Source organism: Schistocerca gregaria, chromosome 4 (assembly GCF_023897955.1).
Source record: "Schistocerca gregaria isolate iqSchGreg1 chromosome 4, iqSchGreg1.2, whole genome shotgun sequence".
NCBI classification, from domain to species: domain Eukaryota; kingdom Metazoa; phylum Arthropoda; class Insecta; order Orthoptera; family Acrididae; genus Schistocerca; species Schistocerca gregaria.
This window is the reverse complement of record NC_064923.1, coordinates 246,727,974-246,742,676: the sequence shown is the minus strand read 5'-3', so window position 1 is coordinate 246,742,676 and position 14,703 is coordinate 246,727,974. Positions and strand designations below refer to the sequence as shown.

The 14,703-nt window shown below is 39.8% G+C and overlaps 1 protein-coding gene across 1 annotated transcript in view; it reads left to right on the top strand.

Annotated features, from left to right (window-relative positions):
• The window catches only part of LOC126266948 (proteasome activator complex subunit 4-like), a 201,710-nt gene that overhangs the window by 122,019 nt on the left and 64,988 nt on the right, over positions 1–14,703 (top strand). Inside the window, exon 23 of the mRNA XM_049971660.1 lies at positions 7,554–7,749. Coding sequence (XP_049827617.1) covers positions 7,554–7,749 — 196 coding nt within the window. The remainder of the gene's footprint in view (positions 1–7,553; positions 7,750–14,703) is intronic.

Here is a 14,703-nt window from a genome sequence, read left to right as displayed (position 1 = left end):
ACATTTGTACTCAGCAGAGAAAGTAACCCAGAATATCCAGCACACCCTCCTCCAACTACAACAACTGGGAAGGAGGTGTTCTTCTGCTGGGTACCTGGGCCTGTTGGAGTTGCGGGGAGTGAAAGGGTGGATCAAGCAGCCAAGGTCGTGATCCTCAGTTATTTTTAAGTGCTACCCCCTGCATGCTAACACCTCACTGTTGAGGTACGAAGTCATGTGTCGTAGGGAAGACGAATGGCTTGCAGTGACCGATAACAAGCTCCATGTCATCCGGTTCACAACTCGGCCATGGGGTACTTCCTTCCAGCCATGTCAATAGAGACGAGGTCCTCCTTACTCGTCTTCACATAGGCCACAATCCTATGACACATGGGTTCTTACTCTGGTGAGAGAATCTTCCAATGTGTGGTGCTTGTGGCAAGCAGATCATGATGCGCCACATTTTATTGGACTGCATTTTGTTTGCTGACCAGCAGAACTTGGCGGACTTCCCGTTGAATAGATAGTGAGACTGTGTGGTCATTCCGAGCATATGAGTGTATCACAATTTTAGTTCCTCTTCACATTGGTTTGTTTTAATAAGCATAAGGGCTCTGATGACCTCGCCATTGGGCACCCAGAAAATTGTTTCTTGTCAAACAACTAAAAGAAAACTTTTATCCCTCAATCTGTATAATCAGTTGATTTATAAGAATAGAATTTTTTAATATGATGGCTTTCACGGGAGCCAAAGTCAGCACACAAACATTTAACAAGAAAATATAATTGTATAAATCTTAGACAGGAGGAACTATTTTTTTATCATTAGTTACAAATATTAGTTACAAATATTACTAGGGAATAAATATATTGGGAAGCAAGCTAAAAGAGTCTATGATCTTTGGAGATGCCTCTTGATTTGAAGAGACTTGCAGTTGTGTACTTTACTCAGTATTATTATTGCTCACTTTTTGATAAATAAGTAATTTATTTTCTTTAGCTGTATTGTCCCAGGAGATAATTGTGTAAAGCAACAGGTAAGAAAAGGCACAGTGTGGTGTCTAATCCCATTATGGATGCAAACTGTTCAGTGTTATAGGAGGTAAACACTGTCACATTATGTGAAATAAAGGTGGTTTGGGTGGTGTCAAGGGCAAAGATTTGTTTCCAAGTCTGTGATAATAGCAGCAATAGTCATTTGCGGTATGCGAAACATCAAAGGAAAATCAAAAAGTAATCAACCATGACCAGCGACATCTACATCTGCATGGCGACTCTGCAAATCACACTTAAGAGCCTGGCAGAGGGTTCGTCAAATCACCTTCACAACAATATCTATTATTCCACTCTCATCCAGTTCATGGAAAAAACAAACACCCTTATCTTTCCATGCAAGTTCTAATTTCCCTTATTTTACTATGTTGATTGTTTCTACCTATGTAGGTTATCATCAACAAAATATTTTTGCATTCAGAGGATAAAGTGGACGATAGAAAATTCGTGAGAAGACCCCACCGTAAGGAGTAATGCCTTTGTTGTAATGCTGTCCGTCTCAACTCCTGTATCATGTCCATCACACTCTGTCCCCCTATGTCTTGATAATACAGAACACGCCGTCGTTCGTTGATCTTTCTCAGTGGACTGTGTTAGTCCTATATGATAAGGATCCCACACAGCACAGCAGTACTTCTTAAGAGAATGGACAAACATAGTCTAGGCAATCTCTTTAATATGTCTGTTGCATCTTCTAAGTGCAGTCTTGGGTTTGCCTTTTCCACAAATTTTCTGTGTGTTTTTTTCCAATTTATGTTGTTTGTTAATTGTAATTCCTAGGTACTTAATGGAATTTATGGCTTTTAAATTTGATTAATTTGTCATATAACTGAAGTTTAACGGATTCCTTTTAGCACTCATGTGAATGTCCATGCACTTTGCATTATTTAAGGTCAATTGCCAATATTCGTGCCATACAGATTTCTCATATAAATTGTTTTGCAGTTGGTTTTGATCTCCTGATGGCTTTTAGATGATAAACAACAGTCTTATCTGCAAACAACCTAAGATGGCTGCTCAGATTGACTCCCAAATTGTTTATATAGACAAGGAACAGCAGAGGGCATATAACACTAATTTGGGGGATGCCTGAAATAACTTCTGTTTTCTTTGATGACCTTCCGTCAGTTACTACAAACTTTGATCTCTCTGGCAGGAAATCGTGAATACAGTCACATAACAGACAATATTCTGTAAGCACACAGTTCGATTTCAAACTGTTTTTGAGGTACAATGTCAAAAGCCTTCTGGAAATTTAGAAATACAGAAACAATTTGAAATCCCTTGTCGATAGCACTCAACACTTCTTCTGAGTAAAGAGCTAAATGTATTTCACAAGACCGATATTTCCTAGATCCCTGTTCACGAAATGTCAATAGGTCATTCTCTTTGAGGTAATTCACAATTTCGAATACAGTATATACATAACATTAAATATTATAGAATTTTCTTTTCTTAAATTGATAAGAAAGTCCCAGAATCTTTTAGAAAATGTAAAGGTAAGACAAGGAGAGAGCAGGACTCAAACTGACTACATTTGACGCAACTAAGCAGGCTTCCGTGGCTGACATCATTATGATTGAAATTCTTCTGGGCGCTGTACCTAGTCATTGTATAAAATATTTTAATTATAAACTGTAAAACCGACATTTCAACCACATTACAACGGCCATTTCATAATTACAGTACTTTATACAACGACATGGTACGACACACCGAAGAATTTTAGCCCTCACAAGAACATGTTACTTCACAACTCCTCTCCTCTATGCAATACACCACATTAACTTGCATTACGTTCAACTGTTTTACAATATCCAGAAGAATTTAACTGTTGATTCATCATTAACTGACATTTAATTATAACAAACCATACCAAGAATGATGCGTTTTTGATAAATCTTCAATGTGCCACTGATTTGAAATGGCATACTTGCATAATAAGCAAGTTATAGTATGAAAACAACCAAATACAAAGATTCTTTAACCACCAATATGATGTTTTCTGTCATTTGGTTATGACAAATTGTACCAAAAATGATGCACTTTTGAGACACACTATGAATCAGTATATGTTCAGAAGACATAAGCTTTTATATCTTATGAAAGTGTATGTATGTATGAGTGTATATTCAGCATCTCCTCCTAAACTACTGGATCGATTTTAACCAGGCACAGTACAAGTATCACTTGCTGTCTGCAAAGAAATGCTTACCTCTCAAAGGGGTGGGTGGTGGTGGGGATGAAAAAGAAGCACAATGCGTCACAAGCAGATACACAGATACCTTCATCCATTATTTGAGAGTGAGAGCACCCGATGATTTTGACAAACAGTGCACACAATTTCAAATCTTTGTAAAACTTTTTCTCCTTGACACTCCCCACAAAATGATGAAAGGATAAAGGCTTATCGCTTACTGTATTTTCACTGTTCATGTAGCAAAACAGCTGCATCAGACATGACATTTTAATTTATTACTTCATTACTAATAACTCAGTTTGAAACACATGTTGCTGACAGTATCCACATGTACCACTGAATGTTATGCATTTAATCGATTTCAGCAGCATAATCCTCTTTTGTTGCTAGTCCATTTGCTAAGACATTAAACCTTAAGTAAGTCGGAGAAGATTGCATGAAAGAAGACTTGCATAGGTTGCATTTAAACCCTTTTTATTTCCAGTTCTTTTTTTTAACAACAGCTCGGTGTTTTGAAAGTGATCTTGGTGTTGAAACAGTAACCAAAATACAGTCATGTATGCACCACATTTTGGAATACCTTGTACTCATTGATCCACAATTATTAAAACATGGCAGAGGCAAAAGAGATTCTGAAATGTAATTAATGATAGCAGTAAAGCCGCTGTGGTGCATTTAGTGCTAGGTAAGCCTGTGATCTTGTTTAGAAAATATGACTCTGACATTAATTTTAGGAGGAGTTGTCTAATTTTGCAGAGTGTCATTAGAAGACTTCAGCTTCTGCGTATATTGTTACTTTAAAATCACCACAAATACTGTAGGTGATTAAGTTAGAACAAACCATCAAGATTACAATAATATTTGTTTATTGCATCAGGTCGCTGTTCTCCATAGACTATGTTGTCTAAATTTATGAACTTTAGGTGCTGTTGAGTTTTTGTGCTGTTACCAGATAAGTGGCCCATTGGCTATAGGCCTTCATGAGTGAGCCTGTCTATATCAGTTTTGAAGTCATCTTTAAAGCCAAGGGCACTGGGTGATCTTTGAAGACATGTAGGGCGGCCATTGCTTTATGAATTGAATTATGTGATCTTTGACATTAGTTGGTGTCCCTAAGCCAAGGGAGAAGTTTGACTATTTCTATCACAGTGAGTCCTTAAGACGGCACAAGGCCCTTTGAATTTCATTGTGTGCACTGTATTGTGAACTGTAAATCCAGAAGTGTGGAAAGAGAGTACTCCAAAAACACTGTCCACTTTTGGTTGAGCAGCCACCAGAAAATTTGCCGGACAAGTGATGTGGTTGGTAGTAAAACTGGAACCTTTCTTAGCAGACACAATTGATGACTTCTATGTGCTGAAAGATGTCTTCACTGCCTGCAAAACCAGTGGTCCAAAATTTAAGTAAGTAGATTGGTTTAAGCAAGGACACATAAGCACTCATGTCCAGTGGTAACTTCATAGGATGTTTGCCAATGAACAGATCTAAGTACATTTTCTTGACTGTTTTCTGACATGTCTGTCCTCATATGGTTCAGTTTTGTAGAGTAAGTTGTATTTGCATCATAACTGCTAAAACATACCTCTTCAAATGTTTCTTTTTGCTGTACTTGTGATGTATTGCCCATCAATAGGGGCAATGGTACTGTTGTTGATGTGGCCAGTCACTGCCGGTGTGCACTACGGATCAGGGAAGGCTCCCATTGTAGATGTTGTGACAACCCGCACGATCGGTGTTGGTGAGCTTACTGCCACGTTTTCTTCAGTCATAAACAAAATTTGGGCTGTGTGAGTAGTTCTATGGGCTTGAGCTATTCGCTTTACTTCTTTCAGAGAAAGATCTGATTTCCTCGATATAAGGTTTCTCACTTGTGAGTTGGGTATAAGCCACACTGTAACTTCCCTGATTAGAGATTGTTTAGTTCTACCTGCAAAAACATTCGAAACTGCAGTTCCTACTTAACTCATGTTGGTAGGGAGCCAAATCTGCGTAAGATTGATTGGCCTTTGCAGCGGCACAGTTATGTTCATCCTTTTTGTGCACCTACCTGTGAACTTGTTGCAGCAGATCGCCAGTAGGAAAGCCGAGCAGAAACCTACTGTAGTGCAACTCGCACCAGACTGCAGACAATGGTACTATTCTAAGAATTGGGAAAAGGTCTTAATTTTGAATGAAAGGTAGAAATACTGGCAAAACTTTGGTATATTCTGAACATTGAGATGTACACATTCACTGCCAAGCCCGTGTAGTCGTAACACAGTCATGTACCAACCCTCTCATTCCCGTTAGCTAGTTACGGTAATGTATTTCTCGAAATCTGAACAGCTACATAGCACGGATTGTTCTTAAATGAAAATGCTTGCCATGCTATTAAATTTATCAGTGTCTATTGCACTGAAGTTTTTAGTTGCAGATTGGCTCAACATGTCACACGAATTACTATCTTTTCTCATACACAAAATTACTTGAAAAATCTGTACTTTCTAAAAACCACACAGGAATAAATATACCTTCACTTTAAAACACTTTTGAAACATGTAACACAACTAGGGCTGGAAAACTGTAACTTCATTTGGAGCACATACTACATACAACCATACCATTGAAAGGCTGGGCTCTGACTTTCTTAGACTGCTATAAGCACTCTATATATCCAAGAGAGAATACACATGAAGAATACTCCATTCTGATTGGTCAGTTTTCTTTAAGTCCAATAGAAAAACATTATTCTCTCACATTAGTCTGCACTTTCCATGACTAACCATTCAACAAATAGCACACTTTCTAACTGTACTTTTTCCCGAAATAAATATTTAACATTCTGATATTTTGTTTATACTTTATGTTATTAATTATTTTCATTTGCAGTTCAATTAGCTTTCCTTGTACTGTAAACGTACTTAACATATTACAATACAAAATTCCCCTTCGTCTGCATTCACACTATCTTAAAACTTTCTCGCACTAGTTCGTACAGCATCCATCGGTAGAACAATGATCTACATATTTACTTAAGACCTCTTTCATGCATCATTCACACTGATAAAATCATTTACAAAACTGTACAAACATAAATAAACTAAAAAGCCTTCAAGAAGTAAAGAGAACAATTCACAAAAACATTTTCTTGACCAGTTTCTTGAATGTGTCTCTGCACTACTGGACTCTGATGGTCAAAATTCTTAACTACATTATAGTTCTTTCTGTTTAGTCCTGTCCACCACTGTCCTTTGACAGATGAAAGTTAGAACTACGTACTCAACTGAACTCACTTCAACCCGTCTGTCACTGTGCACGCACGAGTCATTCTCCCAATACACAGGCTCTAGACAGGAGCGATATAATTTTTTGGTGCCAGAATTCTAAACTTGCTGCAGTAACGAGCTTTTTGTTGAAAAATGTTCCTGCAACAAAGAAAATATTCAACACAACTGAAGTTCTGCTGGGTTTGTTAATGGCTACACTTTATGTATTAGGTGACAAGAGCATGACCTTTTCAGTCTCTCCGAATCAGAAATTTGAGATGCTGAAAAATGTAACTGAACTCATTGGCAGTGAGTATCTCACTCTTCATGTTGTTCATTAAATGGTGGAAAAGCCGAAACATGGATGACATAGAAGGTGTTCTGGATACATTCACTAATGCTTGCACTGCTTGTAATATAGGGTCGTTAGTTCCTGATAACCCTGTGGAGTTCACCTTAGTAATTGCTGTAAGTACTCCATGGTAAAAAACCTGCATTCTTGCGTAATTACAAAGATTTCCAAAGTCTGTTTTGCTTGTGTCATGGCCCCGAGTCATTACTACTTTTTGGGAAAGGCAAGCTACACATGAAACTAGTGATAACTCACTAGGGTTTATTCACAACGAGAGATATATGCCAGCTGCTCAGCAGAAACAGTGCAAACAAACTGTTGTAAGGTCATTCTCCAAAGCAAAGCAAAGTCCACTCCAATGTCATGTCAAAGTTCTGCCTGCAATAATTAGAGTCCACAATATAAAGACCTTACCCAAACTGATACCACACTCATGAATACACCTCAGATTGCATCACAATGCACATAGTCCCTCGGCCAGCTTATATGCCCAATTTTGGCCTGCTTTCATCAGAGTGCTCACAATGATGAGCACGCTCAAGGTAATGGTGTCACATTGGCTGACATGATGTCATGCCAGATATTTGGTTCCCCTGGTGATGTAGGGTGATACAACTACAGTTTTCAAGCTAGGACAGTTTTTATGAAGTGTGAAAAAAAGGGGAAAGTTACAAGAACAGGAGATAGTTTCATATTTACTCTTTACTTTTGACATTTGTTCCAGGGAACTGCAAGTATATGCTCCATCTTCAGATCAACCCAGTCTCAGTAGATCACATGAAGAATTAAGTGATGGAGAAAAAGAAGTTGACATTTTCTTTTCCTCACAAGGAAACATTGACAAGCTTGTTAAATATTTAGCACTTGAAGAAAAGAAAGGAAAGGACAAATTTAATGGCTACAGATTCATTATGTTCAAGGTAAAATAAGTCAGTTATTTCTTTCGTGAAAAATGTTGTTTTGCAATCAGTTGTGACAATAATTTTTATGTGATACAGTTTTCATGAAATTGTGCTGATTTTATTTGGTCGGAAGTTCAACATTGCTATACATTAACAAACTATCTATCCACTCCATTTCTTTCAGTATTCCACCTTATTAAACTTCTTTCCCCACTTATAGCTGCAGATGAAAATTAAACTCAACGTAGTACAGTTCCATAGAAAAGTTTAGATTTGTTTTGGGAAATACGTGGAATGTAAAGTTCATAGGAGTGGTAGGAGAAATTGTTTTAAGGGCTCCAGCAAAAGGGAAAACTATTATTACTACACAAAGTAATTCAGTCTTCAGCCCCAAACTTTTTCTTCCTCACAGCAGATTCGTGAAGGACATAAAAATTCATAGAAGATTGGTTCATATGAATGTAGAAAATGAGTTGCTGCCCATATTAATTACTGGAAATTACTGTGAATGATCAAGATTTGTTTAGACACTGGAATCCTTAGAAAAACAGTTCAGGGTAACAGTGACCTGGAAATTTCTTAAATGGTAGTGTCTTGTTTCTTTTGTCTTCTTTATATTATCTGATCTTAAAGTTGTGTAACTGAAAGCCACACATAGCTTGCTGGACCACGACATATGGTGCAGATTTGGTGCTGCAGTCTGGTTTGTGTTAAAGTGGGCTGTGTTTTTCAGATTGTTACTTTTTTTTGGTCAGTCAGTAGTCTGTTTGTTGGTGAGATTAATCACCACAGTATAGAAATTTAGAGAAATGAAAATCCATCTGCAACCAGCAAATATACGACCACATTGATTTGTCGGAATTGTTCCATTCTATTCATATGCAATTTTCATATTTGTTGGAGGGAACATCCTGCTTATTGTTAAGAGCTGAGGTATTAAGTACATTTGCAGTATGTCCAAATAAGAAATACATTCACATATTTTTTAAAAGATGATTCAGGCACATAATGGGGCTTTCCTGTAGACAAGGGTGAAAAAAAATGTCTTATATTCATCACAAAATACAACATTGAAATGTGTTATGAATGAGATTTAAATTATACTGTTAGCTTTAAAATTTATCCAAAAATAGAAATTTCCAATGTATGACTTCTTATTGCATTATTCATTGTACATGTGAATGAGAAGCCTCTGTATCCTTAGGTCAGAACAGTACCTTTTTTCTTATGGGAAACATTCCACATAGGAAAAATATATCTAAAAACACAGATGCTGTAACTTACCAAACGAAAGCTTTCGTATGTTGATAGAGACAATAAAAAACACACAAACACACACACACAAATTTCAAGCTTTCGCAACCCAAGGTTGCTTCATCAGGAAAGAGGGAAGGGGAGGGAAAGGCGAAAGGATGTGGGTTTTAAGGGAGAGGGTAAGTAGTCATTCCAATCCCGGGATCGGAAAGACTTACCTTGGGGGGGGGGGGGGGGGGGGGGAATAAAGGACAGGTATTCTCTCTCTCTCTCTCTCTCTCTCTCTCTCTCTTGCGCATGCGTGCGCACACACAAACATCCATCCTCACATATACAGACACAGGCAGGCATATGTAAATGCAAAGAGCATCCTTTCGTCTTTCCCTCTCCTTCCCTCTTTCCTGATGATGCAACCTTGGGTTGCGAAAGCTTGATATTTGTGTGTGTGTTTGAGTGTTTTTTATTGTCTCTATCAACATACCAACGCTGTCCTTTGGTAAGTTACAGTGTATTATATCGTGACTTACCAAACGAGAAAGCGCTGGTAGATAGAATTATTTTTTTGATCTATCTACCAGCGCTTTCCCGTTTGGTAAGTCACAGCATCTTTTCAATATATTTTTCACATGTGGCATGTTGCTTTATATGTATCTTTGCCTTTAAATATGTCTGCTTGTGTCTGTATATGTAGGGATGGATGTGTGTGTGTGTGTGTGTGTGTGTGTGTGTGTGTGTGTGTGTGTGTGTGTGTGTGTGTGTGGTGTGTGGGTGCGTGCGTGCGTGCGTCTTACCCTCTCCCTTAAAACCCACATCCTTTCATCTTTCCCTCTCCTTCCCTCTTTCCTGACAAAGCAACCGTTGGTTGCATACATATCAATCCATACATATACAGACACGAGCAGCTTGTGTCTGTGTCTGTGTCTGTGTCTGTGTATGTATGGATGGATGTGTGTGTGTGTGTATGTGCGTGCGTGCGTGCGTGTGCGTGCACCTATCCTTTTTTCCCCCTAAGGTAAGTCTTTCCGCTCCCGGGATTGGAATGACTCCTTACCCTCTCCCTTAAAACCCACATCCTTTCGTCTTTCCTTTTCCTTCCCTCTTTCCTGACGGAGCAGCCGCCGATTGCGAAAGCTCGAAATATTTTTTGTGTGTTTGTGTGTGTGTGTGTGTGTGTGTGTGTGTGTGTGTGTGTGTGTGTGTGTGTGTGTGTGTGTGTTTGTATGTTATTTTATTGTGCCTGTCTACCGGCGCTTTCCCGCTTGGTAAGTCTTGGAATCTTTGTTTTTCACACGCAAAATTCAAGCTTTCACAACCAGCGGTTGCTGCTTCAGGAAAGAGGGAAGGAGAGGGAAAGACGAAAGGATGTGGGTATTAAGGGAGAGGGTAAGGAGTCATTCCAACCCCGGGATCGGAAAGACTTACCTTAGGGTGAAAAAAGGACAGGAATACACTCGCGCGCACACACACACACACACACACACACACACACACACACACACACACACACACACACACACACAAGCAGACATTTGTAAAGGCAAAGAGTTCGGGCAGAGATGACAGCCGAGGCGGAAGTACAGAGGCAAAGAAGTTGTTGAATGACAGGTGAGGTATGAGCGGCGGCAACTTGAAATTAGCGGATAGGTATACACTCGCGTGCGCACACACACACACACACACACACACACACACACACACACACACACACAAGCAGACGAATGTCTGCTTGTGTCTGTGTATGTGCGGATGGATATGTGTGTGTTCGTGCGAGTGTATACCTGTCCTTTTCCCCCCCTAAGCTGTCTTTCCACTCCCTGGATTGGAATGACTCCTTACCCTCTCCCTTAAAACCCACATCCTTTCAGCTTTTCCCCTCCTTCCCTCTTTCCTGACGAAGCAACCGTCAGTTGCGAAAGCTCAAATTTTGTGTGTGTGTTTGTGTGTCTATCGACCTGCCAGCACTTTTGTTTGGTAAGCCACATCATCTTAGTAAAACCAGTCGGTTCCATTTAGTAGTAGTAGGAGGAGGAGGAAACCATTCATTAGTTCCTTATTAGGCATAATTTCTTCGGGCTGTACCACCAAGAATATTCTTTGTCTTTTCCCGCATAGTGTGTCATATTAGTAGATCAGATGTGCTTTGGTTTCATTCTCCTCACCACATAGTCTACACTTAGCGGCTTCTTTCTCTATACCTATTGTGTGTAGGTGTCCCATAAAGTTCCCCTGGGGCCAGTCATGAGTCCTATCATGAGTTTATTCTGTTTCCGGTTCAAGTTCAGGATTGCAGAACTTTTTTTGAAACATGGCTTCAGCATCATTAGGTTGCCATGTTTTTGTTTTTGGACTGTAGTCCAATATTCTATGTGCTGACTTCTGATCCAGTTAAAAAGTTTGGTTTTACTGTAGCCTTAGTGGTGCTTAGGACACCTTTTGGTCCAGTAAATGGAGTTGTGCCTGTACTGGCCAGTTGATCAGCTTACACATGCCATTAATTCCTGAGTGGCCAGGGACCCACAACAGGAATCCCACTGCAAGGGCTGTTAGAGATTTTAGAGCTGCCTGGCTGTCTGAATAATTGGAGATGCTGTTGTCCTTATAGTACATTTGCAAATTCCCCTCTGTGCACACTCTTCATTTCAAGATGATAGAGAAAAGCAATCAGTCACCATTCCCTTTCTAGCTTTATTAAAGCAGGATGCAGATTTTGGCTAGTGACTATCCATTATCATTGCAGTATTTCAGAGTTTTTATACATGCCCTAGTATGTCCCCCAGCGTCTGGGCTCATGTCACAGTTCATTGCTGCTCTCTGTCATTTTGAAAGTCATGTAAAAGTTGTTGAGCACATTACGCTTTCGTAATGGAAGGTAATTTGATGCAGTTGTCATGGGGGAACCACAGTAGGTACGACAATAAAAAATACACCACACTGTAAAGCTTCTCAGATTATTTATTTATTTATCATCAATACACCTCTACATGTGAACCATTTATAGCATGAAGTATATCGAGTCTATATTCACCTTCTTTGTAACATTTCCTCTGATGTTGTTGCAATCACATTAGTGATACAATGCCTCAGGTAAGAATAATTTCCACTTTGGTCGCATACACACGGTCCTTCACAAATCTCCCATGTGAAGAAATCAAGCAGTGTAATGTCAGGTGGACATGGTGACCAGGCAATGGGTCCTCTGTGTCTGATTGAACTGTTGGGAAATTTCCTATCCAGGAACTTGTGAACAACCATTGACCAGTGCGGCGGAGCTCCGTCTTGTTGAAAAATGATGTTGGGTTGCAAGTCTTGTATCTGAGGGTACACAAACTGATCCAACATGTCCAGATACACTGACCCATTCACTGTCTGTTCTGCAAAGAAGAATGGTCCAACAATCTTGTCGTGCATTAGCCCGCACCAGACTATTAGTTTAGGGCTATCACAAACATGTTCAATGACAACGTGCGGATTTTGCGAACCCCAAATCCAAACACTATGTCCATTAACCCTTACTGCTAGATGAAAAGTTGCCTCATGTGAGAATAAACGTCTTTCCAGGAAGCTGGCAACCATGTCACGCTGCAGCACATCCGCAACAAATTGTTGTCAGCGTGGTTTGTCGTTCCACATCAGATGTTGCAGAATTTGCACTTTGTAAGCACACATACAAAGATGCCGGTGAACTACTCAATGCAATGTTGATCGAGGTACATCAAGATGCCTAGATGATTGACGAATTGACTTACATAGGATTCTGAGAAATGTTTGTCTGATGTCCTCCATTGTCTCTTCTGAAACTCCGTAATGTGCTCTGCCAGAATGTTTCAGAACACTTCTTGTTGCCAGAAACTTCCTATACCATTCCTTAATTGTTTTCGCATCAGGTAGATGACATTCATACACACAGTGATAATTTCTTTGCACAGTAATTGGCAATTTTGTTTCTGCAAACCACACTACTGCTTGGAACGGCTGCTGTGGAGTTGCCATTTTCCCTTCATGTGACCGTGCTGCACTCTTGTGACGATACATGGCACTTCTGAGGCAGGAATATAATTTCTTTGAGATGCTCCGCAATGTGGTGTATTTTTCATTGTAGTATCTTCTGTGTTTATTCTCTCCTGGGTCCTTGAAATCTTGGAGGTTTGAGTGGGACACCCTGTATTTAACTCCTCAGTGTGTTCATTCACCACAAGGTTTCACAGTAGTGGTGACAAGACCCATCCTTGTGGATCCACCCCCCCCCCCCCCCCCCCAGGTGGTGGGTGATCACCATTTTCTCATTCATCCAATGGCTTCCATTTTTCTTCTACTTAGCATGGTCGTAATCCACTTTCATATGGTGGTATCAGTGCCATGCTCTTTTGCACCTCCAATCATGGATTCAAAGGTCATAATGCCACTTGAAAATGTCGAGCTTTTTCTACCTTCCGAACAAGTTGATATGAAGTGCTGTTTCACATGATTTACTCATTTTATATGCGTGTTGGTTTATATGTAGAGGAAACTTAGTTAATCTATTTTTCTTAACGCACACATTAACCAGTTTCTCTAATGTCTTTCAGAGAAGGGAAACAGACTGATCGATGTCATATCCTAAGCCTTGATATGATCAGTTCTCCCTGGCTTTGGAAAGACAACCACCTTAATTGTCCTCCAAGATTTATGATTGATTCTTCCTGTTAGGCTGGCTGCTGTGGCCAAGTGGTTCCAGGCGCTTCAGTCCGGAACCCCGCCGCTGCTACGGTCACAGGTTCGAATCCTGCCTTGTGCATGGATGTGTATGATGTCTTTAGGTTAGTTAGGTTTAAGTAGTGCTAAGTCTAGGGGCTGATGACCTCAGATGTTAAGTCCCATTGTGCTTAGAGCCATTTGAACCATCTTCCTGTTAGGTCGACACTAGAAGAGTCTGTGTAGGAATCTAATTAAAGCCCCTTCTACCTGTTGTTTTAGAGCTGGAAAAATTGTGTTTGGACCTGGTGACTTGAATGGTTGAAACATTTTCATGGGCCACTGGATGTTTTTGAAACCAACACTGTCCCTTTGAGGTTCCCAGTTTGTCCTTGATTACTTGTAAACTAGTGTCTCTCAGGGACTGACTCCTGGTCTTTGTTGTCTGCCAGAGTGCATTGAGGGAAATGAGTCTTGAGTAACATGTCCTCCATCTCACTCGCTGTTCTCATATACCAGAGTGTCTATGACCCGGGAGAAAACCGGGAATTTTTCATTGCTTTTGTTCTCAGTTAAATTTTTGTAATTTTGACTGGTAAGAACTAATACTCTAACAAAGGATATTATTGTATCCTGTTGCTGCAGAATAATACTGCAGTAATGAAACATGAACGAGAGAAAAAACTGAAATAAAACTTAAATTGCAAAAGAAATGAGCCATATACAGCAACAAAACACAGTGATCATACAAGTGTCTGCTAACAGCAAAATGTGTCAAAGTCTTTAGGAAGACTAAGCAAAGCTTCGTAACAACAAATTGCCTCCGATGAGCGTGACATCACAACTATTAACATTAGATTTGTTTCAGCAGTTAAGAGTGGAATCACGCCCATGTGCAGTTGAGTAGTATCTTTTTCCACTTATGGCTACAGAAACATGGCTTTTGGCTGTGTAATAAAGAAAAAGAAGGGGGGGGGGGGGGGGGAAGGCAGACAGTTGGTACCGGGAAAAATTTTACTGGCGCGCCCAAGCTGCCAGATTGCGCAG